The following is a 26,366-nucleotide window of genomic DNA, read 5'->3' as shown; positions in this document are numbered from 1 at the left end:
CTGAGAATTTTAAGTTTTGCTCTCAACATCCATGATTTATGAATAGAAGTTGATAGGATTTCGGCAAAGCGGCACTAAAGACACTCACTTCCTTAGCAAATAACACAGGCATCCAAGTCATCATATGTGACTTGTAGACTTTAACAAAAAGAAATCTAAATCAAATGCCCAACTGCACCTAGTGACCTGCATTTGGGAAGAAAAGAAATGTGACCTAAGTGGTTGCAAGTGGTCCGGCTGTAGGAATCACTAGGGAAATAAGCCAAAATCTCATGAGGCAAGTCTATTATAACTGGTTTGTTGTCACTGAATGTGGGTAGTAAACTTGTAGGCTTAACCAGGAGGCAGCCCATCCCCTTCTCCCAAACAGGACCAGCTTCCCCAAAGCAGGGCCCCTAATATTATTAAAATCCATGACCTGAGCCTAAGAAAGCTGTGCTTTTACCAGCTTGGCCGTGTGCTCTCTGTGCATCATATTTATCATCGCTCAAAAGAGAAGGGGGTTGCTATGAGATGGTTAGAGCTTCATAGATCTCTGAAATAATTAAAGGGAAATCCATAGTCCCTGCTCAGACGTATATTTCCCATGTCGCCTCTCTCCTCTCTGTCTCCCTCCTCTCTCCACTATGATGTTGCTACTGTCTTCTCTCCTTTATATTCACTTCTTTCATGCCATGGTCAGTGTCAAAGAGACCTTGCAAAAAGAGTGAGGAGAGAAGGAAGACATGCCCATGCCTTTCGCTGCTAGGGCTCGGCCTTGGGTCGGGTTTGCCTGGGCTCAGCCTTCGGACACGGGTCTGCCTAGTCTTGATGTAGTCGTTGGCCCATTTGGGCTTCGGTCTAGCTCAAGTTTGCGTTTGGTTTGGGCTCCAGCTCGAACTTTTAAAAAGGTTTTTGTGCGTAGAGCGATTCCAAAATCCTAAATTTTTCTTTTTGGTCAAAGCCTAGGCTGCATCAAAATCCAACAAGACCTGGTGCAGTTCCAACACCAAAGGCTTGTTTGGTTTGCGAGAAAAGGAAGAAGGAAAGTAATGAGATGCCTCTTGTTTGATTGGACTTTTCAAAGGAGAGATATGGAAAAGTTGTATTTCCATGGGAATATGATTCCCACATTTCATGGAAAAGACAGCAGGAATCACTTTATTTTTATTTTTTTTCTAAAAAGGCCCTTCAACATTAAAAAAGCATTAAACAGGCATTAAACACCTAATTTTTATTAAGGGTATAATAAAAATTATACATAACTTTTTTAGGAAAGTGGATGATTAACCAAACATAAGCACTTTGAAAATCTGTCACTTTCCCATGGTCAACTAAACATGCCCAAAGTACTTTCCTAGGTATCCTCTTCCTAGGAATCTGTTTTTCAGGAATCATATTCTTAGGAGGAAAAATACTTCCCGCGAACCAAACGAGCTCCAACTATCATACACATGTATGTATGTATGTATAGATGTAAGTTTGTTTTGAGCTTAGTAGTAAGATTTTAACTACTGTGCCGACTTATTAAAAACAACGCTACCAATACTATTATTGTTAATTGTAACAGTTATTAGGGCCGTAACTTGCCTCAAAAAAATAGATTTTTATATTAAAATAATAATCATTATAGCAATTACTATAATAATAATTATAACTAAAGATTGTATCGAATTAGCCGGTTCGGGTGTACCAAACCGGGCTGGTAAGTTATTGGCACAATTTAGCCAGTCATTTTGTAAGCCTCTTTGGTTGTGCCTTCCTCACTTGTCACTTCGAAAAAGTCTTGCTCCATTTGTTGGAAGAAGTCGTGTTTTGTCATCGAAAGCTAAAACCCTAATCAGTGAGGTGAGTCGACTCCCCCCCCCCTCTCCTCCCTATCTCTCTCTCCCCTTGGTCCCCATGGTTCATTGCTTGTGGTTTTGAAGAAGGAAGCCTTCATCCACGAAGCTCCATCATCGAAAGCCAAAACCCTAATTGGCGAAGCCTAGGTGAGTCAACCCTCTCAGTCCTTCGCTCCCTCCCTCTCCCTCGGTCCCCATTACTGGATTTGGAGCTCTTGAAGCTCTACAACGATAGATCACATCCTCAACCCCCTCTCTCTCCCCTCCTCTCCATCTCTCTCCATCCCTTTCCTCCCCTTCCCTCCCACCCTCTTTTTCTCTCTTCGGCTCTTCTTATTTTGGTACTTTCTAGAATGATCTGCATGGATCCGTATCGTGTTGGATTGGTCATTGACGTGCGTATCTTTTCTAGTATTGATTTGGCAAACTTTGTTTATAGCGGAAAATAAAAAGCAATAATTGAAAATAATGCCATTAACTTTTCATCCACTTTTTATTGGATAAAAATATTATTTTTAAACCACAATCACTTTCGAAGTAAAACTTGGCACAAAATTAAATTTTGAAAGAATATTTTGTTTAGAGAAAGAAATTCTCGTGTTAAGTGGCTAAAAGAGGTAAAACTAAAACTAAAAGTAATAGTATTTTATTTAGATAAATGTAAAAGTAAAACTAAAAGCTGTTATTTATGTTATAGTGGACAGCTATAAAACTAAGTAATATGCTGTAACAATAATTATTTTCTCTTCCCTTATTATATATTTATGTATTTATGTATGTGATGTAACAGGAATATGCCAATATGCTATCATTTAAAAGTTTAAACCTTGTCGTTCAAAAGTTCAAGTTAAGAAGACAATGACATGTAGTACTTCTTCCTAAATTATGCCTTTAGAATTAGCTTAATAGTCCCCTTCAGCCAAAATACTAGCGGCTATATTGCATCACTAAAAATACCGGGTTTGAATCTCAGACAAGTAAATCCAAAAAAACAAAATTCTTTATTGCCATCATCTTCATCTCAACTCCATATCAAAAGATCCATAGTTCTAGAAATTTTGAATTCTGAATACTAAATTTTGAAGAATTTCGCCTAAGAATTTATTTGTTATTTCTTTCTATATTTATATCATTTTAGTTGTAATCTCTTATACTTTGTCAACTATAAATATGCATAATAATTATCTTATAAGGTAGGTAAAAAAGTTTTTTATAATATTTTTTTTTCACATATTTTTTTTTTGCATTCTTGAATTATAACTCAAACAGAAATAAGCATCCAACCTATATATCAAGCTTGATTTCCTAGCACTACAGCAGCATCCCGCGTGGAGATGGTGGAGGGAGTAGGGGGAGCCTCCCACTTGCACACCTTTCAGCTGTGCACATATTCTCCTTTTCGCATGTCTCATCTACCCACATTTGCACAAAAAGAAACAAGCATCTGCAAGAAAATGTAAGAAGCATTCTTTATGTATAAAAGATGCAAGTATCAGCTCCTTCCAAATGACTCAAAATGACAATCACCATGTAGTTCTGCTGCAGCCATTGCCTTCTTCAATTGTCTCTGTGATCAAACCATCCATAAAGATTTATTTTAGCTTGGCTGCCCTTAAGTTGGTTGTAGCCATCAAATGATGGCACAAAAAGATTTATTTTGCTATAGTTCATGATATACTTTTGCCGATGTTTATCCTATGTTTGGTTAGGATTAATTATGAGAGGGAGAATGGATGAGGTTGAAAGGATGGATGGCCCCGTCCATTTCTATCCATCCTGGTCCATCAATTTTTGTCCTTTCAAATTGGAAAGATGCAAGAAAGGATACATGCTTGAAGCATGTAAAAGATAGGTTTCTAAGTTGACAAAATTACTTTTCATTAATTTTTTGATAAAAACCTAATATTTCTTCACTCTTTTTTTTTGTCAAAGAGTAGTGTAGTAAAAATGTCATGCAAATATCATCCATCATTTCTTTCATTTCTCCTATACCAAATAGAGGAGCAAATTATTGCCATCCACACTTCCATCCATCCTTCATACCAAACAGAAGGATTAAATCCTAGATCACCATGATCAAAATTCTAGACTACCCTATGTGGTGTTCAGACTTAACCCTCCTCAAACACATGTTGATCAATTTAGCCTGTTAGCCCCGGTAGAAGTCCAAGGGAACTTGATTTCCTTTGAACATAGCCTGAAAGCTACAATCATGGACCCAATGGGTGCTACAAGACATACATATTGGACTCGATAGAGTCGAATCTAAACAGAGAGTATAAAAAGTACCCAAAAAGTTGACTCCACTGAAATGCAAAGAGGGGGAAGAGAGAGATTCTGTAGTGGCCCATTCACAATCAATGGACCCAAAACCTCTAAATTTGAACGAAGAGCATTGGAAATATGGCTTTCTCAATGACAGCCATGACCCAACATACCACACGCATCTATTCCCATTCATGCGTTTCAGCCACATACATAACTTCACCTTTGTGTCCGTTCCGGAGGATTGTGCCCAGGATCTATCACCTTTAGCCTCTGGTCACTAATTTAGCCCATCCATTATAGCTGGGACCCAATGATCCTGCTACACTAGTTGTCTTTTGTTTGGGACCGCATGGGCATTGAATCAACCCTTCACAACCCGAAGTTGTGAGAATATTTTTGCACAACCTGCATTTGTTCCTTTTCCATAGTTTGTGCCTTTTTCGGGTTTGGATTTTTTATTGTATGAATTTTTCTTGTAGGTTTTGAAACTTTTTTGTTGGTTCAAATAATTTTCATGCCAAGTCCCTCATCATTACTTTTGTTCTCTCCCCGCCAGCACTTTAATAGTTAAATGCTAAATAGCTAATATTGCAATATGTTATAATATTACAATATAGTAATATATATAATATAGTATTAATATTATTATAATAGCGTAAAACTAATAATATAATGTGATAATAATATATTATAGTATTATATTATTGTTATTATAATATTATTTTGTTAATAATAATATTTTATAATATTCATTTAGTAATAGTATTATTATTATCGTAACTACAAAGTCATCGGGGAGAAAGAGAAAAGAAATAATTGGAGTGGCATGAAGATCTCTTCCAAGAGACATTCTTAATTATAAGATTTGTTGTACGTGGAACTGAAATCAATTTTAGTTGAACTACAACTTGCATTTACAATTTCGAGGTATCCCAACACTTGTTTTGGATACTTGCACTTCAATTGGAGTCGATTATAATTGCAGGCAATCAAACAACCCCCAAATAATATAGATTTTATTGTTAGACCATTGCATTTATTTATTTTCTTCCTTTTGATTTCCAATGGAAACATTTGTTCGGATGTCATTACTTATCACCATCCATCTAATAAAGAAAAAAATACACTAGTACACATAGATGTTATTACCATCTAGCATGATATGGTCAATTATTTTTTTTTCCTTTTTTATCCCGAAGAAATTATCAAATGCTATATTAGAGTATCGGTTCTGATATACTCATTTGAATGTCAAACTCTAGTGCATTAGTTTTAACATGGTTAGATCTCGAGAGGGGAGAAAGAGCTAAATTTGCAATTTTGAGCTCTTTTATCGCATATTTTTCTCTTAGAGATAAATTTAAAATAAAATTACATTCAAGGTTTCGGCTGATGTGTCTTTAGATTTAGGCTCGACCAGGACCAAAACATACTCGACCACTCCTAATAGCATGCCAAACCCTAGGGACATTATTTAATGGGAGAACTTGATGGCCTATGGTTCATCCACTCAGGGATGGTAAATGAGGCTCAAGTGGCGCCCAACCCATGATGATGCAAAAACACTGAGAGAGAACCACAATAGAAAAGATCCAAGAGGACCCCCTTCATTTATCAAAAAAGCTTGTCCCACTCACAAGTGGACTCATGGCACTATGTATGGTTAATGAAGCACTAGTGAAGCTACCTAGTTAGTGCTTCATCTACTTATAATTACCCCTTATCTGGATAGGGGAATCACAGTCACAAAGATGGGGCAAAGCTAATTTTTTTGAGGAAAAGAATTGCCTGCTTCGATCGAAAAAGAGATAAAAGATAAAAGATATAACACAAATGTGCCTGTACTTCTCCTAGTTCATAGCTATCAATTAAGACAAAGACTGATAGCAATTCTCTCTCTTAATGGGCAGAATATATTAACTGGTCCCAGCAACTCCTTTTACATTATAATGATCAGAGAACCCACTTTGGGGAGAAAGAAAACCAGATCAAATGTCCAGCCTATAAACCCTCCCCTTCTTTTTGGCCTCTTCTTTTAGATCACTCTCATCAAGTAAAGTGGGCGACAAAGGCCAAAAAACAGAAAAGAAAGAGAATAACCAAAAGAAGGTGAACGTTGTATATAGATGTATATATGTAGGTCCATCAGAGGTACCAGATGCTGCGTGAGTACAAAGCAGTGTATGATAGACTCAACAAAATCCTCGCCAAAAGAGAAAATAAAGACAATGATATGATGCAGAGCAAGAACCTTTACAGTTCTAAATGCTCCTCTTCTTTGCAAAAAAAAAGAAAAAAAAGAGAGAACTATTCGTAGTCTATGAGTTTATAGTTAAAACATAGTGTAGGCACTCTACTACCAAGTCACTTAAACCCTATCAAAACCCCTTCTTTCAGTCATATCTTGGTTGGCTGTCTAGCCTTTGAGGCTCGCCAGATGCTTGAACTTGAATGATCCTGCTACGTCGAACTTGCTAGGGTCAACCTCCAACAAGAGCTGAACAACCTCATTCATGGATGGCCGGAGGGCCGGGGTGCGGAGAGTGCATCGAAGAGCAATCCGCAGTACCTGGATCATCTCCTCCTTGAAGGGGCTCCATGACAACTGCTTGTCTATGGCATCCATTGCCCTTTCTTTGGTTCCCATCTTGCTCGAGACCCAATGGATGATATCCTGGTTCTCCCCGAACTCGGGCTCGTTCGGCTTCTTTCCGGTCACCAGCTCCATCAGCACCACGCCGAAGCTATAGACATCGCATTTGGTGGTGGCTTTGGTGGAATAAGCATACTCTGTCATTACAATTGAGTCATTTGCGAACAGCAAATTGTACAGGAAAACTAGGCAGGAGTTTACTTGGACTGGAAAGTAACAATTCTGTGAGCTTATTCTTGCGCAACAGTTTAAAAATTCAAATTGAGTGCGTCAAACGGTTATAACAACAACAAGGAAAGAAGTATCTACAGCATAGCAGCATATCAAATTTTAAAAAGAGAATTCCTGAATGACAATAATGTTGAAGACATGGCTGCTGAAATAAACGAACCGATCGAACCATAAACCAGAAATATATAGCTGAATCTGAAAAGAATTCGATGAAAGGCGAAAAATTACCCGGGGCTAGATAACCATATGTGCCTGTAATGACTGTAGCTGACGACTCATGATCTCCTCTTGCTTGTAAGACCTTTGCGACGCCAAAGTCGGCCACCTTTGGCTCGAAATCTTCATCGAGGAGTATGTTGGAAGTCTTGATATCTCGGTGAACAATTGGAAACAAGAGATCATGGTGCAGATAAGCCAATCCCTGAGCTACGCCGGACGCAATCCTGTGCCTGGTAGGCCAATCCAAAAAGCTCCCGCCGCTGTGAAGAGCATCCCAAAGATTTCCATTTGGCATGTACTCGTAGACCAGGAGCTTGCAGTCCATGCTCGAGAAGCAGCAATAGAGCTTTACGATGTTCTTGTGCCGGATGCTCCCTAATGTCTCAACCTCAGTCTTGAGCTCTTTGTCAAGGTACGATTGATAGGGTGGCGGGTTCTTCATCGTCCTGCTCCAGAGTTTCTTCACCGCAACCATTTCACCATTGCTCAGAGCAATCTTGTACACAGTCCCTGAACCCCCATGACCCACTATATTCCTGTCCGTCAAGGCCTCCACGATCTCATGCTGATCGAAGCTTAGCTTGTGGAAGCTTGTGACATCATACAAGGAGGATGGAGAAGACGAAAGGCCATCTTGTTCGATCACAGCATTCTTCCTACTGAGCCAACGCTTCAAGAACAAGAGAACTGCAAGGATCATGAGCATGAGAGAGACTCCGATGACCCAGACATCGTTGAGCCCCCTTCTAATGCTGGGTTTCGGACAGAGAGGAAGGGTCGGTTTCGTCAGGTCAGGGTGGAAAGGAACGCAGAGCTCTGGATTGCCATACACACTTTCTATTAGGCCTTCTTTGATCAGAGGCAGGGGGACCGGCCCCGAAAGCCGATTGTTCGAGAAGTCTAGTGAATTGGGAAGCAAGTTACAGAGGCTCTGAGGGATCTCCCCAGTCAAATAGTTATTGGAGAGGTTGAGAACATTGAGAGACTTGAGTAAGGAGAGAGATACTGGAATGGATGAGTCTAGCTTGTTTTCCTGCAATGACAACTGGTTTAGCTTATACAGATTGGCTATTTCAGGGGGAATTGGACCAGATAGGAGGTTGTGGCTGAGATCTATCTTCACTAGATTTGTATCCCATGAGATTTCAGGTGGCAGAGCACCAGAAATCAGATTGTGTGAGAGAAACAATGCCGATAAATTCTTCGCATTCCCTATGGTTTTCGCGATCGTACCTTCGAAACGGTTAAAGCCCAGATCGATGATCGCCGCATGAGGAAGGCCGAAGAGCTCTTCAGGGATGGAGCCATTCAACTGGTTGTTGGCAACTCGGAACCGGATCAGAGACTTGCATTGTGCATAGGTCTCTGGCAATTCCCCACTGAAGTGGTTGTTCAATACTAGAAGATAGAGCAGCTCACCAGCAGCACAAGCATCTCGTGGCAGCTGACCGGAGAGCTGGTTATCGGCCACCTCCAAGAGGATCAATTTGGAGTGCCGGCCAAGGTCCGGTGGCAGCTCCCCGGTGAGGAAATTACCATAGATGGATAGGAGGCTCAGCGCCGTGGAATTCCCGAGCACACGAGGAACTCCTCCGGTGAGCCTGTTGGTGTAGAGCTGCAGCACCTCAAGGCCTGATATGGCGCCGAGCTTTTCCGGTATCCCGCCGGTTAAATGATTGTCCGACATGTCCAGGTCAACTAATTTTGTGAGGTTCCCAAGTTCATCAGGGATTTCTCCACTCAGATGGTTATAATAAAGCTCCAACGATCGCAAGCTCTGAAGCTTCCCGATTGTCGCCGGAATTCGGCCGGCAAGCCTATTCCCACTCAATTCAAGGTCTGCAAGCGACGTCATGTTCCCGATACAAGGTGGGATTTCTCCTCCCATGGAGGTTGTCGAGAGGATCAGAACCCGGAGCTTTTTCAGCTGGGTGATCGTCTCCGGCAGCTTCCACGGATCGAAGCCCGGGTTCTGATTGAGGTCGATCACCTCGAGGTTGGTGAGGTTGATGATGGATGTTGGGAATTCACCGGTGAAGAAGTTGTTGGAGAGATCGATCAAGCGGAGGGATTGGAGCTGGGATATGTCCGGGACGGTGCCGGTGAGGCCGGAGTGGCTGAAGTTGAGCTCCGCCAAGGAGGAGCAGTTGAGGAGGTCCTTGGGGAAGCCATTGCGGATGTCGTTATCGGCCAACCAGAGGGCACGGAGCATGGGGAGGGAAGAACACACTCCAGATGGGAAGTCACCTACGAGTTTCCATGAGGACAGGTCGATCTCCACGACATATCCATGGTCGTCGCAGGAGATTCCCGAGAAGTTGCAGTAGGGACTGCCGCCGACGGCGCCGGCGATGTCCCAACTAGCCATGGAGGGCCCCGAGAGGGAGTCTTTCATAAGAGAGAGGAAGTTGGATTGAGTCCGAAGGGTGGCGGCTCGGAGGGAGAGTGCGAGAGGGAGGAAGGAGAGGCTGAGGAGAAGCGAGAACAGACTCATGGTGGGATTGTTGTTGCTGTTGTTGTTACTGGTTGGTGGTCTCATGGGAGGGGATGAGAAGACTCAGGTATATAAATATGTGATGGCTGGAGAATCATGGCCTTGGAGTGGCAGTAAACACGCAATGATATAAAGGTGCTTGCATGAGAAGAAGATGTGCATGTCTTCCAACCAAAAAGCCGCTTTTAGGTTTATGCTTGCTGATAGTTGGTGTCCCTCTAAATTCGTGTCAACATCCGGGTGACGCCTGGTTCGCACGTGTTATTGGGGGTCTGGGGGAGTTAAATGAGCTGGGCTCCGCATGTGTGGTTGACTCGCACTTCTTCACATTTAACCATTAAAGAACATCAAGAGAGTGTGTCAAGAAGAGTGAGATTTCCATGAATCCATAGGTCCTTGATAATTTGAAGAAAGAAAAAAAAGAAGAGTAAAATGTGAGCTTGGTATTTCCTGAACTTCGAACGAAGCTGTAGTCGATCTCTATATGCTCAGCTAATTCGGTAAATATCCAAGTCTTGATAAGTATAGATTTCGAATGATCATCAAGCTCATCTCCCTGAAAGGCGTAGCCGATCCTATCATGATAATTAGGTTTGTCGGTAGATGTGTTAAGAACATTACGATTCTTGGTCTTGATTTTGTTGAGACAGGGTTGAAAAAGTGTATGGCACAATCTTAATCTATGACAGTATATCGTAACGTCTTCAGTGGTGTCAACGATACAAATAAAATCTGCAGTGTTCTGAAACAAGCTGAAATTTTTGTAGGTGAGTATTTGTGATGTTTCAGAGACATCTTCTAGTTCTTAACAGATGATATTTTGTGCACTTGCATACTAGCTTATGTCTCATTTTGTCGTATAAATTTTGTATTTGAGTTGACACGAGATATTACACATTCAGTATAAGCACAAATCATAACAGAATTTGAAATAAAATAAAAGAAAAGCCTCTTCATCAGACCAGTTTATGAGAAATCTGTTGTGTTCCAAGTAAAGACAGCTGAAGGCCAAGAATTTTACAGCCATCAGAGACTTGAGGTGGGCCTTTTGCATTTGATTGGGATCTGCCATTTTCCCCTCAAAACAAATATAAATCTTACCTTGCAACTATGAACATCAGGACAAATAATGTAGCTATTCAATAAGAGGTCACAGAGTGGCAGTTTCATTCCCCAAAACACCGGAAGCCCAAGTAGATGAAGCATCTACTCATTCCAGGAAGGATTATCCAAGGGCCCATGGCTTTCAGAAAGAAATCTCTTCTTGGAGAAGGAAAGAGCTTTGCAAGTTTTATATTGTGGAGAATACTGAGACCTAATGATCGTCCTAATTAAAAGAGAGGTTAGATTTTGTGTTGTACATTGATTTCTTCACGATAGCAATCGAGACTCAAATAACAATTAGAAGACTGTACTTAAACTTTGATAGATAATTTCACTCTGCACATCAGCTCATAAACTGTAGGGATATATGCTTAAAGGACAGCATGCATTCTATATGGGGAACAATAATTCAGTGGGTCCCAAGATCCTATTTATGTTCCATGAATAGGGAGAATCATGGCTAATGTTTTGGGGAAATGGGTGCAAAGTGATGCATGACGCTAACAGCAAATGAGAAGCAATGATGTCTCCAACAAATTAAAAGCGACAAGTTACTACAAGAAATTTGGAACAGATACGTTAATGCGAAACAATATTAAGTTGATGCTAATGGTTTTCGTGATGTAATGATTGGAGGATTAGAATTCATAATCCACTAACCCGGATAAATAGTATAGGCACGACGTCAAAAGTTTACAGGCTTGAAGGCTAAGGTTATCATCATAATTTGGTGTTGCTTGTTATCATTCATATATTCAACCATCTTGATTGATAGTTTCCTCAATCCTGATAACGCATTTATCGAAATAGCATTTTCGAAAGGTATGGTTAAAATTTGTTTCTTCCACTTCCATATCAAAACTCTTTCATACGAAGCTGGCACCTACCATAAAAAACAGGAAAAAAGTAGAGCCATGGAAGTTTGGTTGTGCAATAAGACTATAGTGGTGCCCTCATGATGATCACAAGTGAGTGGGTGGAATCTTGCACACAGAGGAGCATTTGGGCTAGTGAAAGCCCAAGAAATGCCAGGCCTTGTACAACCACTTTGACAGTGAGCCTAGTAAGAGGGAATCTGTAATGGATAAGGGTGTGCTCATGGTGCCAAAGGAAGATGCCCACCCAACCCACCCAAAAGCAAATGACTAGATTAATTTCTGGGTGGGGAGGTGGAAAAAGAGATGGAGACATGCCATAATTCCTTGCCTTCATTTTTCTTACCCAATGTTCTATTCTAGAAGTTTTGGCTATTGGATAAGCGGGCACTACTCGCCACAAGAGGAACCACCACCGAAAACAAATGAGAATAACAATTAGGTTCCTTGACCTCTTTTGAGATTGAACAACACTTACTTAGTCAAAGTCATCGAACTAAACTAATTTAAAGCTAAAACAGAGGTTCATTACAAGATATAAACTATACGATCATGCAAAACGTGAGTTGAAAGGTGGTCAAAGAGCATAGAAACTTCTACCATTTCTCCATAAGTTTGCACAAATTTTGGATATTGTGACTAAAATGAAGCAGAGTAGATCATTGTATGTTAGTAGTGTAGAAAAAAAAGAAATACAGTTGTGCTCCAATTCAACTATAAATAACTTCATTAATCTCACATATGACAAAGCTATCTCCTATCAAGGACTAATGCAGGTAAACATTACAAGGAGAGCTGCAAACTCTTTTTCTGAAACTCATACGGACAAACAAGGCCTTTCATGACCAGCAGCATTCACAGTTGATGCAACACTACTTCATGAAAAATATCGGGCCAGTTCTAAGTTCTTTACAGCTAAGAATACAACATGGTGTTCAAAATTCCTTAAAAAGAAAAAAAAAAACATGGTGTTCAAACTAAATAGGGACTCCATACAAATACTAAAATATTAAGACTGATTCAAGATATGAAAAACGAAATGAGGCATTACTAAACAAAAATCAGCTAACTTTCTCTTTATGAATCCATTTCTGTTGGCAGTTCATAGCACCATTGCAATTTTACATCAGTATATGGTTGAAAGAGATGACTGCCATGCCAACCATGACTATTACAAAGTCATGCAACCTGCCTAGTGTGGGTAAGATACTACTTTTAGGAAGCACGTCACCGGAATAAGATCCCAAAGACCCAAAACAACAAACACCATGCGGGCTACTATGCCGGATTGGCTACCTTTCGATGGATAAAAAGTGTGCATGGCAGATATGAGAGTCCAAAAAAAAAGAAAAGAGCGTACCTGAGCGTTGCCGGATAAGGGATAAGAGGAGTAGACGTATCCATCGAGGTAGGCCAAAAGTGGTCTCTCCCACACGGGTCTTTTGTAGCTGCTCTCGGATAAACTTTCTGACTTCTGGAGAGAGCTGACGGATCACAAGACATTTGTTGATGTTTATAATGGATTAAATGAGACTGCTGCCTTTTTTTCCCCAAGTGATACTTGGATTGGAAGGTGGACTGGCTGGCCCAATTTCTTCATGGGTTGCCCGTGCCAGCCAATTAGATCGTTTCAGTTGTAGCCGCGTAGGCATATGAAAAACCTTGTAGGAGGGAGATGTGTGCCAGGGCTTCTATGGTACTTCCGGCGATATGATGGGCTGTTGGAGACAGGACCTCTATTGATATTCTCGAGGACAGCTGGGTGACTAAGTTATCGATTAGTAGACTACCGACCATGGTAGACTTGGGTAGGCTGGTGGGACACAAGATATGTGATTTGCTGGCTCCAGGTGAGGGTAGATGAAATGAGGGATTAATCTAGGAGGCTTTTGGTGAGCAGTTGGTAGCGAAAATTTTGGCCTTATTGATTCCGTCATGGGTGGAGCCAGACAGATTGATTTGAATCCCGACGGGCTGGACGAGGATGCGAGGGCTGGACGAGGATGCGAGCCAGAGATATTCATGCATGGACCACCAGAGATCCAGACAAGTAGATTGATGGAAGATGGATTTGGAGGATAAGGGTGCATCCGTGGGTGGCACTTTTCCTTTGGAAGGTAGCTTGGAGCAGGCTACCGACTAGGAGTGTGCTTGCTAGGCGAGGGATGCGGATAACTCTGACATGTGAGATGCGTCCGGACGCTGAGGAGACCATCAGCCATGCCCTTCTAAACTTCCCAACAGCTGTGGAGACTTGGAGATGCTCACCAGTGCCTCTCCCTTCGTTGTGGAAGTCAGTGGAGGATATGCTCAGGTACCTGAGGGATTCTTTTTGGAGATCAGGATTGTGGTTGCCTATGTGGCCTATCACATATGGTTGGATAGGAACAACCGCCTGTTTGAGAACAGGAGGTTGTCCCTATGGGTCGTGATGGATAGAGCGATGCGGCATGCGCCAGAGGTCATTAGTTTTGCTACATCGTCATCATCTAGAAGGGCTAGGAATATTTGGGGTACTTGCACTGCTGTCTCAGCGTCCAGGTTCATTTGTTTCTCTTGGGTACCCCCATCCCCTAGTTATCTTAAGGTGAATTTCAATAGAAGCATGGCAGAGGATGGCGCTTTGGGGGGTTTGCGCTTTGTCATCAGGGATCATGGAGACAAACTTATTGCAGCAAAAGGGAGGAGCACTCCAGGTTTGACCATGGTGGGAGCGGAGCTACGAGCAACCTGGAAGAGTATTCTATATGCTAGATGAGTGCTGGGGGCCGACTACCTATACCTAGAGCACCACTCATCCCTGGTGATCGACTGGATTCGAGGAGCGGACAGATACGAGGACGACCATCCTCTGATACGGGGCATTCGCAGATTGGTGAGAGAGCTATTTTCCTGTCAGATAGCTTATTTATATCAGAAGGCGAACAATGCAGCCGACTGGGTCACTTCTTATGTTGCTCGGTACTCTAGGAAGGTCGTCTAGACAATTTTAGCTTGTATTCTAGTCCCATTGTCCTATTTACTTTTACTTGATTTGGCTAATTGTACTCACGTTAGATTTATATGAAATGGAAAGCCGCTTTAACCAAAAAAAAAAAAAAAACCTCGTAGGGAAAGAGGAAGCTATAGCTTGTGTGAGTGTATATATATAAGTTTATATATATATATATATATATATATATATATATATCTGCATATCTATATATATGTGTGTGTGAGTGTGTGTTTGTATACATATACATACATACATACATACATACATACATACATATATTTGTTGCTACCACTTCTTATTTTTTCTCTCTTTCCTGGTAATTAGCCCTAAAGGATAAATTGGATGGCCCAAGGAAACCACATTGCTTGGCCTCATGAGATTATGTGTGTGTGTGTATGTAAGTTTATACACACACACACAAAAAAATATTTATATATATATATATAGTCATACATAGATACATAGATACATATATGTATATATATATAGATACACACATATATATGTGTGTGTGTGTATATATAAGCTAGAAGATACTTTTCTTAAGCAAGTTTTCTTTATTTTTTGGGAGAAATTTGGTAGTTGTTTATTTAGGATACTTCAATTTATCTGTAACCAAGTTTATGTTTGCGATTGGATCCAACTGATGATGCATTTTTCTGGGTTGGAAAAGCATAGGTTTGATCTGAGCCTTAAAAGCCCACTAGAATCCTAACCCATCTATGGATATTCAGGAATCATGATTGGCCCATGCCCTAGGTCGCAGAGCCATTATTTTACTTAAAAATTTTTTTTAGTATAAATTGATTTGGATAAAACAATCACCAATCTCTAAGATGACCTAGGAAGGGAAATGTTTATAAATAATTGAACATAAAATTGGGATCATATAAAACTTATCAAAAACAATATTAAGTTAGCAAACCAAAAAAAATAAAAAAATAAAAAGGAAACTAGAGAATTCTTTTATTTAGAAAGAGCCAAGCTAGGCAACATGGTACATGCTCAAGGTCTCCCTCAGAGCCTCGGCTATAACTCAGGTTGCTGGAGAAGACGGAGCCTAAAGACCACCCACTAGCATATACGGACAGGCCCCACATACATGGGCCAACACACAAGTCTAAGGCCCAATACAAGCACAATATTATAGGCAAAGATCAGAAAACCAGCTCGTATGTGCCATAGGACGCTGATGATTAATTATTAGATAGATCAAATCCACTGTAAGCTTAGCTAGATTGAAATCATCCTAGGTGGATTTATTGCACCCTAAGGTTAAATTATTAGAGGGTTTAATTTCACCTTAGGTCCACAATGTACCGGATCTATCTAGTAATTTCTCGATGTTGCGCCCTAGGAAGACATGTCTTCTTCGCCGAGATATAGGCATACAAAGCCAGTTAGGATATTGGTAAGCCACCTCATTTTCTTTCTTCGCAATTATTTGAATAAAACAAAAAAATAATAAAATTAGTAAAAGAGGAAATAAAATTCATGAACTTGCGTGGTCATTTTTCTGAGTTCACGCTCTTTTTCTTCGTGACTAAGAATAGGAGGAAAAGAGAATAGAGTTTCTCTCCTTTTTTTTTTTTCTACCCCCTTTTCTAAAGTCCATTAACAAAGGTGCTCTTCAATTAGGGTTCGGGTTGTATCTTTCGCATGGAAGAATGATTAATCTTTTTTCGCGACATTGCCTATCAGATCACGCTCCATGCAAATCTTAAAGAAATCTTTCTTTCATCCATTTATGCATATCTCGAAGCAACCCTTGCACGATCCAACGGTTCATTCGCACGAAGGAATGTGAATCCTTCTTTTGCACAAAAGATGCAACCATCCCCTTCAATTAATACCTATGCTTGTTGTCTCGTATAGCAATTTTAAGCCTAGTATATAGTTATTATTATAGTTGGAATCGGGCGATACTCATGCAAGAGGAGTCTATATATATTGGATCTAAATTTTGATTTTTACAACTACAAAATACTAAAATTATTTCCCATCAAGTTCATGGTTGGAGGGAAGAGAAGGGTAAAAGGCTGCAGCATCATCAAGATTTTTTAGCATTAACATTAAATCTTATTTTGTAATCCTTTGCATTACCAGGACTAAGCATGGTAATATAGTTTTCGTTTTGAGCTCTTAGATCTAATTTACAAATACCAGGACCGAGCCTAGGTTCCTTAATTCTGTATAAGTATTTAAGATCTACCCAATGCATAGCAGATGTGGGACTAAATACATGCCCGCACGAATCTTAATATAGCCCTCTAATTTAAGCCATGACGTTCTCATCAGACTAAGAGTTCGAATCCATTCAAATCTAATCACAAGTACCACGACTGGCATGTGGACAACCTTAATGGGCTTGTGCTGCAGCATCCCTAGTCAACATAAATCATAGGCTGAGTCGGCTGTAATACCATTTGTTACAACTCAGGACCTCTTCCAAAAAGACCAGCTAAAAGTTCCTTAGCTCTGTATAAGTAGTCAAGATCTAGCTAGTGCATAGCTGATGTAGGTCTAAACACATGTCTTCACGAATTCTTATATGCATAAATTCACAATAGCATCGATGGGATCAATTAGGCCCTATCATGTATAAAAACAGATAATGAGCTCAAGTTCATATTACTTGTAAGGATGTGTCCGCGAGGAATCAGGGTATTCTAAGCCCGAGACCATGATGGAAGTATCTTTACCCTTACTTTTGCATTCCAGGCTTGGTCCAAACATTGTACTGAGCCCAAAACCAAATCTTCTAGGCCTGAAAACCATCTGGACTCTTCTGGCCCATTCCAATCAGTAATAGAACATGGTTTTGCACATCTAGAAGGATCCTCTGTAGGGTGACAGTATCATCTACAATCAAACATGAAGATAATGCTGGAGGAACATTTTGATAGGCCAATTCTCTTTCGGCTTAAAACAGCCGGGTTCGGGCTGTATCTTTCGTGCGAAAGAATGATTCATCTTTTTTTGCGACCTCAGCTGTTAGTTCGTATTTTGCATAGCTCTCAAAGCACTCCGACCTCTTCCTTCCAATGGTTGACATCATGGAAAAAGATCATTCGCTCTTTCATGCGAGAGATACAGCCTGAACCCAAAACAATGGGATACAACATTTTATTATGACATGGCATATCTCTGTGACTTTTGCTTTTTGTATGATCCAAATATTTTATATACAAGACATTGCAGACCAAGTAGCCCCGGATTACGTAGATAAGGTGGATCAAACCAAGTTGAGAGATAGTTTCGATACAGTTGGCCACAAATACGATGTACATGTGTGCTCTCACCATATTGCACACCAATGCGCTTCTTTTATTTTTTTTGGTATTCTTTCCTTTAATATTTTATTTACACTTTCACAAAATCTTTTGGCTTAGATTTCTCACATATTTAACATGTTACTATTTAAGCACCTAAGAGACTACCATATTTGTATTTGGCCACTATGGCTTGATTGGTTCTGCCCAAGTAACCATTTGTTCTATAACAGATCAGCCATTTCTTTATTGAGTGGCCTAGAAGGGTTACATAAAAAGGATTGGTGGAAGCATGATTTTTTCAGCTCTCTCTGCTTCTCCTTCCCACTACCAAATTCAGACTGACTACTGCTATGGTTTTCAAGTACCATGTATTGTATAGCTCATAGAAGGATACTAGGATAGTTGTATATTGGGAGAAAGCTGCCAAAGGTAACGTCTAATGAACTAAATGTTGAATTGTTGACACGTTTATTTACAAAATTTTTTCTCAACATGACACATGTCTCATGATTGTGACATCGTATGATTGAAACAATGTGCATGCTTCCTTTCAAAATGCTCATGGTTGGGAGGAAATAGAAAGGTGGTAACGGGGCTCTTATTAAAGATGCCACCTTTCAGGTATTTGGTTCAACAGAAAATCTTCAAAACCATTAACTTTGGCTTATAAGGTTGGAGTTTGAAATCGCTTTGAAGAAGGAAACACTTGCCATTTCAAATGATTCCATGGAATCAAACTTGTATCCCGGAATGAATTGTGATAAAACTTAGACATAGAGGTTCTTATGGATGTACGAGTAAATAAAAACTCTTCGCGGAGGCTATGCTAACAAATCATGTGCCTAATGTTTATATCAGAGATCATTATGCATTCATGAATTGAGACTTGTCCCAATGGTTTAGTTTCTCTGCTTTGGCAACTAGAGATTTAATAAACAAAACTTTTTGCAGATCCATTCTAATATATGATGTATCTAATGTTGATTTCATCGTCATTTTTTTTAATTCATGAATTGGGAATTGTCTTGGTGGTTACATTATTATATTTGCCAACTTCTAAGCATCTTCAGGCATTGAGATCTGAATATTTATAGCACCTGCTTTCTCTCTCTTTTTTTTTCGGTTAAAATTTTTTTACCGCACATTATAGTCCATCTTTGAAAATTTATAATCATTGTTTGTTATATTTTTATTAGGACTTTATTTTAGTTTTCTATTAAAATTTTAGTTGAAATAGTTCGTCATTTAATGCTTATTGCAGTTTAATTTTACTGAAGACACGAAGGAATTTTATGGATTCCTGTAGCCACGATCAAGGCCAATGCCATATGAAAGATCCTGATGATACAACCAAGCTCATCGTTGTTCTCACATGATATTATTTCGTGAGCTTCCACGCAGCAAAAAGTGGACCAAAAACCTAAACTAGGACAGCTAAAGTTGATACAGATTCGCCATGAATGGATCCAATCACATCACGTTGGACCCTCGAATTCACCGACTTTTGCCTTTCGGTGTCCCAAAAGCGCCGTATCTCTTTTCCCCGGCTTCAGGCCGTGGTCCAGTCACCGCCAGCACGAATAATCCGACGCTATGAACCACGTCTTCATCTGCTCGACCAAAGTCCAATATATATATATATATATATGTACAGATTTGAGCTCCTCCGATTCCATCTTCCTCTCTCTACCCTTTAAACTGATACCAGTTGGACTATTTATTGCAGGCTTGGAGACTTCTTAACACTATCTATTATGGGCTCAGCTTAACTTTCTCAGATCCTATTTCTTTCCCCTCAAATTTATAGCCTTCACCCTCCACCTTGTCAACCTTCAAGCGCAAGTCCCTGGCTTCGGCCTCCTCGAGCATCTGCACCACCGTCCTCATGGACGGCCTCATCGCCGGAAGCCTCGCCGTGCAGAGCACCGCGACTCTCAGCACCTTCACAGCGTCCTCCCTCTCCCAGTCCGGAATTGTCCTGTCCACCAGCTCCACCGCGCTCTCCCCGCTGTTCATCCTCCGGGAAACCCAGCAGACTATGTCCTTGTTCTCACCGAACTCGGGCTCTATCGGCCTTCTGCCCGTCACCAACTCCATTAGAACCACTCCGAAGCTATACACGTCGCTCTTCTCGTTCACCTTCCATGTGTAGGCATATTCTGAACCAACCCAAACCAAAGGCAATGAGTTCCAATTCAATTAACGGATAACAAAAGCTAGCCAGTTTGCCACTATCACAAGCAAGCATGTCAATCAGTAGCCTTAGGGAAATGACGTTAGAAAGCTTCCGAAAAGGACTTAAAAATGAACGGATCCAATAATAAACATCTTAAAGTCTAATGGATCGTCACTATCACAGGTAGCTTAGGGCATGAGATATGGTGTAGGGATGCTCTGCATGCCTACGCCTTGCAAATTAGATCATGATAAGATGCACAAAAGTTTACTAAGAGCATACGTGGAAAAAAGTTTCTTGCTAGTTTCCCCTTGTCTTTTACTTATTCCTGTTGTCATTATCATGCAAAGTTTCTTGCTAGTTTCCCCTTGTCTTTTACTTATTCCTGTTGTCATTATCGTACTAAAAAATGAGGGACGTATCTCTAATCAAGCTATGTATGAATAAGAGAAGACATCGGCGAGAGTGGTAAACTTACCGGGGGCGATGTAGCCGTGGGTGCCGGCGATGACATGCGCCGAGGAATCACCACCTCCGGCGGCGTAAAGCACCTTGGCGAGCCCAAAGTCGGCAATCCGAGGCTTGAAGCACTCGTCCAGCAGTATATTACTCGATTTGACGTCCCGGTGGAGTATAGGGCGGTCCCAGCCGTGGTGCAGGTAGGCCAATCCCCTCGCCGCGCCCACCGCGATCTCGTGCCTCGTTTCCCACCCCAACCCACCTAGTTTCCCACACCATTCCGTGTGCAGCCTGTCCCAAAGGCTACCGTTGGGCAGGTGCTCGTAAACCAGAAGGCTTGCGTCCTCGCTCGTTATGCTGCAGTAGAGCTTCACCACGTTGACGTGCCGGATGGAGCTCAGCGTCGTCACCTCCGCCTCGAACTCCCTCGACCTCACCGACCCCGACCGCCGCGTCCCCGACAGCATCGCCGCCGTGGTACCACCCTTCTCCCAGCTGCTGTTCATGTTGGCGGCGGCGGCGGCCATGGGGTCGTTCCAGATGTGCTTCACGGCCACCACCTTCCCGCTCCCCAGCTCCACCCTGTACACGTTCCCCGACCCGCCTTTGCCGATCAAATTCTCTTGCCTGATCGAGTTGATGATCTCCTGCTCGTCGAAGCTCAGAATCCGGAATGATTTCAAATCCCACGACGGATCTTTCGCCATCCGCTGGTTGCGGTCGGACCGGCGTTTCTTGATGAAGAGGAAGAGGCCGACGGCGGCGAGGAGGAGGGCGGAAACGGCAAGCAAGCAGGTTAGGATGGTGCGGAGCTTGTCGGATGAACCTCCGAGCTTCGATGAGCAGCGCCGGAGGTAGCCGGTATCGTCGCTGCAGAGGCCGGGGTTGCCGGCAAAGCCAGTGATGTAGGCGTCGATAGCAAGGCCCGCCGGCACCGGGCCGGTGAGTTGGTTGTTGGATAGGTTGAAAGCGCTGAATTTGACAGAAGAGAGGCTCGCCGGGATCTGGCCGGAGAGCTGGTTGTTTGAGAGGTCCAGCGAGTTTAAGTTAGGGAGATCGCCGATGGTCGCCGGGATTGTGCCGGAGAGGCTGTTGCTTGCAAGGTCAATAGTGGTGAGAGAGCTGCATGAGCCTATGATTTCCGGTATCTCGCCGGAGAATGAGTTGTGCTGGAGGTAGAGAGACTGAAGCTGCTGCAATCCGCCGATGCTTGCCGGGATCTCGCCGGAGAATTGGTTATAGGTGGCGTCGAATTGCACAAGCGACGACGCTCCCGAGATCTCCGGCGGCAACTCGCCGGAGAACCGGTTGTTGTCGATAAACAGCTGGGCGAGTGATTTCGCCTTCCCGATGCCGGCGTCGATCGTACCTTCGAACTGGTTCAGGGCCAGATCGATTATGTTCACGTTCGGTAGGCTCCAGATCCCGGCGGGAACCACGCCGGAGAGCGAATTGTTGCTCACCCGAAACCGGATCAACGAAGAACAATTCGCATAGCTCGCCGGAATCTCACCGGAGAAGTTGTTCTCGAGCACAAGCAGCCTCGTCATCGTCCCCAACCGGCACATATCCGGCGGGATCTCGCCGGTGAAGAAATTGGTCGACACATCAATAAAATTAAACTTCGCCCAGCTCCCTAGCTTAGCCGGAAGCTTCCCGGAGAGACGATTACTATACAAAGAAAGATTCACCAGATCCCTGAAATCCCCGAACTCCGGCGGGACCTCACCGGAGAAATCATTATAAAAGAGCTGGAGAGAGAGCAATTTGTTGAGGAACCGGAGCTCGGAGAGATCCCCTTCCAAATTATTCATCGACGCATCGAAGAAGACGAGATCGGAGAGGTTCCGGAACCCCGTCGGGATCTTTCCGGCGAGCGAATTATTGTACAGCTCGAGCTGCCAGAGCTTGTTCAGATTCACGATCTCCGGCGGGATCTCCCCGGTGAGGAAGTTGTCGGCGAGCTCGAGATCCCGGAGCTCCGTCAGATTCCCGATCCACGGCGGGATTTCGCCCTTGATATTAGTATCAGAGAGGTAGAGCCAGGTGAGCTTGGTTAGATCCGCCACCACCGGGGGAAACGGGCTTTCATCGAACCCGTTATCCCCCAGGCTCAGAACCACCAACTCGGTGAGGTTACCGAGAGAGCTCCATGGGAACAGACCCGAGAACCCGTTATCGGAGAGATTCAATACCTCGAGCTTGTTGAGAGGGGACAAGTCGGGGACGACTCCGGTGAATTTGTTGAAGGCGAGATCCAGTCGCTGGAGCCCGGTGCAGGTCCTGATGTCGGCGGCGAACGTACCAGACAGGTGATTGGATCCAAGGGAGAGCTCAGAGAGGGCGGGGAGTCGGCAGAGAGAAGAGAACGGTGGCTTTCCTGAAATACCCTTGCTGTTTAGGTTGATCTTGGCGACGGAGTTGGCGGAATTGCACACAATTCCGGTGAAGTTGCAGGGGGAATTGTCCGGCGTCCAGGACTCGAAGCCTTCGATGTCGTTGAGCCCGAGAGAGGTCTTGAGGTCTAAGAGAATTTGGAGCTCGTCTCCGCTGCCGCCTCCTGGGAGGAGGCAGAGGCAGAGGAGGAGGAGATAGAATAGAATGGATGGGGGCATTTTTTGGAGAAGGGAAGAACAAATTGGCTTTTCCTTTCTTTTTTCTTCACTCTGCTCTTCTTGGCTGCCGCTGCTGCTAAATAATGAGGGACGGGAGTCTCGGGAAATGGGGGAGGTGGGGCGGCTTCGTTCTGGGTGGGATCAGGTGGGTCCCAAGTCCACGGGCGAGTGGGTTTCATGAGCTGGTTTGGGTTTCTGGTTTGCTGGTTAGCGGGACGGTGTGAAACGAGAGCTCCTTCGGCCGCCGATATTGACTTGGGGTTTATCTTTTCGTGGCGCGGTCGTGCTGGCTTTGTTAAAGTGCGGAATGGTGCGGAGTTGGGTGCCGGGGCCACGGGGGATTTGTGAGTCTCACGTGCTTTATTACTATGTAGCCAATGATATGAACAACTTATATTATTGTTTTTTTAAGGATATTTTATGCTTGTTAAGTTGGATAAATAATGTAAATTATCGCTCAATTGATAAGGTTAATGTGGCGATTGAGATTTGATACTACATGGTCAATACTTGATGGTGGATCGAGCCAATTCTCGGGGCATATGACACATGTATGGCGGATAAGATGATGAATTCTATACCGAATTCATCAAGCAGACCCATCTAACTCTCAGCCAAATACCGAATTTTATACCGAACTGATAAATTCAATGGCGGTGCAATAGGTGATTTTTAGTATTTTTTCTAATAGTAAATTGATGGCGCATCGCCATCTTCTAGAGAGGAGGAAAAGGGCAGAAGTAAATATTTATTCTCCGTTTCTCTCCATTTGGAAAGGGAGAGCAGGGAAGAAGAGTTAAGAGCTCTTGAGAGACTGGTTAGGTTAAATCTTGCTGTCATATACAAGAACAACCAATAAATAATGTTTGATTGGTTGAGATTGTAAACGAAAGCGGATTGCCGGAAGAAAAATCAGACCATCACCTCTAGAAGGACAAACCATGGTCGCAGTAAGTTCTAGATGACGGTCAAAAGCCTTATGTCTTCTTCGGTGGAGGAACGGTTGGAGGTTCCCATCAAAGTCTTTGGAACTTTTCAATTTTCTTGCTACAAAACCTCTCCCTATCACTGTTTGCAAAAAGATCCAAATAAAGTCTATCTATATTACATTGAGAAGCTTGAGTTAAGGTTCTATCAATAGATCTTATGAGATCATTATCATAAGCATTCTCGGGGACTCTACTACATTTTATGATTAATTTACGTACTTTAAATGTAATGTCGGCAAAATCTTGGGTGTGATTATTTGCAAAAAATCCTTTAGATCCAAGCTTCACCTGTCTGAAGCATAGTAATTATTTACAGCTGGGTTAAAATCCGGTTCAAGTCTGGGCCTTATAAGATACCGCCAATGTTTTCTGTATAAAGGTCAATAACCTCATCCAACCCAAAATTGAGATATTACATAATTTATCATAGTGAAAACATAGCTATGCTGTTATGTTTATTTGACTTGGTTTGACCACATACAACCTAAGCTAGCTCGAGCTCGAACTGTGCTTGGATCGAACATTTCTTTAGTCAAGTCTAGTTTGGGTTCAAGTTGTTAGTTTTCCTATTTGGCTAGGTTCGAGTTGAGGATAATTAATTATCTCGAGCCTAAGTTAAGTGAACACCCAAGTCGATTTGCTTACCTTGCATCCTTCAACTAATTAACAAATTCGAGTAGGCATGCTTACCTTGGGGCTTAGGTCAAGCTGGGAACACATAAGTGTAGACCTCAAATCTACAGTCAGTTACACTTGTGGCATAGCTGAGTTAGATCTCATACCCCTGGATTTTTCTAAATATGTAAAATACTGACTCGACTACAGTGCTGCAGTGAGGACACTTCATTACCCTCTCTGCACCATGATTTCAGATTACATGGCGGTTAACAATAGGTCCTTCTTATTAATTGCCTATAATTTTTTGATTTGCATGTTTCATTTGTGGGACAAATCATTGGCAAGGTTGTTTCAATTCTTTGTGCACTCTGTGCCCCTCTCAATTAACCACCCAAAGAATAAAGGAGCTCTCCAAGGATGGTCAAATAAAATTGGTGGGGCCTATACTAAAGAAAATATATTAGTTGGTAAGTTGATCATCGGTCATGAGCTATTCCTAATTTGTTCTTCCTGATTTCAAGTCCACTATTAGTAAATAATCATAGATTCTTGAATTCAATGTCCATGCCGCTTTTTCGTGAGTGGAGGAGTCAAAATGGTGCTGGAAATCATAGCCTAATTGATAGGGTTGGGGAAGAAGATATGGGTATGTTAAGATGGTAGATATAGTTCGGCATACATCACCATCTTGTTTCTAAGTTTCTTCAGAGTATTGAATTTAAATATTCACTGATGTTAGAAGATGTATCATTATGTTCTCTTCTTTTAATAATCCACTGTGCTGGCCCATAATTTTTTCTAGATCACCAAAGTTGGTAAGTCAGAAGCAAGCTAACTTGAGGTACCTAGCATTGGTCGAGTAGGTAAAGTTGTTAGGTTTTATATACCAATGACATGCTGCGATTTCATTTGGCTTTTGTTTCTTACCTTCCTTTATGCTTTTTTCAGAGAAAGCAGGTTAGCTTTTTATTATCAATTTTATGATAACAAAATTTAATTGAAAATAATAATCTAAAATAATAATTTTATGATAATGGAGCTTTGGATGAATAATGATTTAATGAAAAATATGATCAGTTTTTTTTGAACAATCAATAAATTTGTACATACACAAGAAGGGGAAACAATTTACCAATTATTCAATGAATACTTCAGAAGCTACTAGTGCTAAAACTATGTAGAGATCTATTTGTAAAGTGTTGTCGTTGGCCAACAATTATGCAATACTGGATTATTTATTATTTTATTTTTTAAAAGAGAAGGAGGAGCTAAAATGAGCATGCTTCATCAAGGGTAGTGTTGCTGGAAATTGGACTCGGGGGCCGCCACGAAGCCAGGGGAAGGAGGGGCTTCCGCCGCAGGGGCGGCGATCGACGGCGTGCCGACTGGTGGCGTCCTCCTGGAGGGGCTGAGCTCCGCCGCTGGGAGGGTGGTCGACGGTGCGCCGGCTGGTGGCGTCCTCCTGGAGGGGCTGAGCTCCGCCGCTGGGAGGGTGGTCGACGGTGCACCGGCTGGTGGCGTCCTCCACTGTGGGGTGCGAGTCCTGCAGGAAGAACCGGTGGCCGGGCTCCC

The 26,366-nt window shown here is 42.3% G+C and overlaps 2 protein-coding genes across 4 annotated transcripts; both read right to left on the bottom strand.

Annotated features, from left to right (window-relative positions):
* Window positions 1-6,187: 6,187 nt before the first annotated feature.
* On the bottom strand, window positions 6,188-13,327 carry LOC103705713 (receptor protein-tyrosine kinase CEPR1). 3 transcript variants are annotated; one of them, XM_026804118.2, is made up of 3 exons: window positions 13,028-13,327; window positions 7,204-11,015; window positions 6,188-6,881 (listed from the first exon to the last, which is right to left on the bottom strand). In XM_026804118.2, exons 2-3 carry the CDS (start codon window positions 9,731-9,733, stop codon window positions 6,508-6,510), a joined length of 2,904 nt encoding a protein of 967 aa, XP_026659919.2. In that variant the 5' UTR covers window positions 9,734-11,015; window positions 13,028-13,327; the 3' UTR covers window positions 6,188-6,507. The 3 variants fall into 3 exon arrangements, with proteins under 3 accessions (XP_026659919.2, XP_008787759.3, XP_038970454.1); XM_008789537.4 differs by having other exon boundaries at window positions 7,204-11,003; XM_039114526.1 differs by having other exon boundaries at window positions 7,204-13,327.
* Window positions 13,328-19,203: 5,876 nt separating this feature from the next.
* LOC103705762 (receptor-like protein kinase 7) lies at window positions 19,204-23,262 on the bottom strand. The gene is made up of 2 exons (XM_039114524.1): window positions 20,592-23,262; window positions 19,204-20,096 (listed from the first exon to the last, which is right to left on the bottom strand). The coding sequence occupies exons 1-2, from the start codon at window positions 23,185-23,187 to the stop codon at window positions 19,690-19,692; spliced, it is 3,003 nt and encodes a 1,000-aa protein (XP_038970452.1). The 5' UTR covers window positions 23,188-23,262; the 3' UTR covers window positions 19,204-19,689.
* Between the last annotated feature and the right edge of the window lie 3,104 nt (window positions 23,263-26,366).

The sequence above is a fragment of the Phoenix dactylifera genome, chromosome 16, assembly GCF_009389715.1.
Source record: "Phoenix dactylifera cultivar Barhee BC4 chromosome 16, palm_55x_up_171113_PBpolish2nd_filt_p, whole genome shotgun sequence".
Taxonomy (NCBI): Eukaryota; Viridiplantae; Streptophyta; class Magnoliopsida; order Arecales; family Arecaceae; genus Phoenix; species Phoenix dactylifera.
This window is presented reverse-complemented; position numbering and strand designations above follow the sequence as displayed.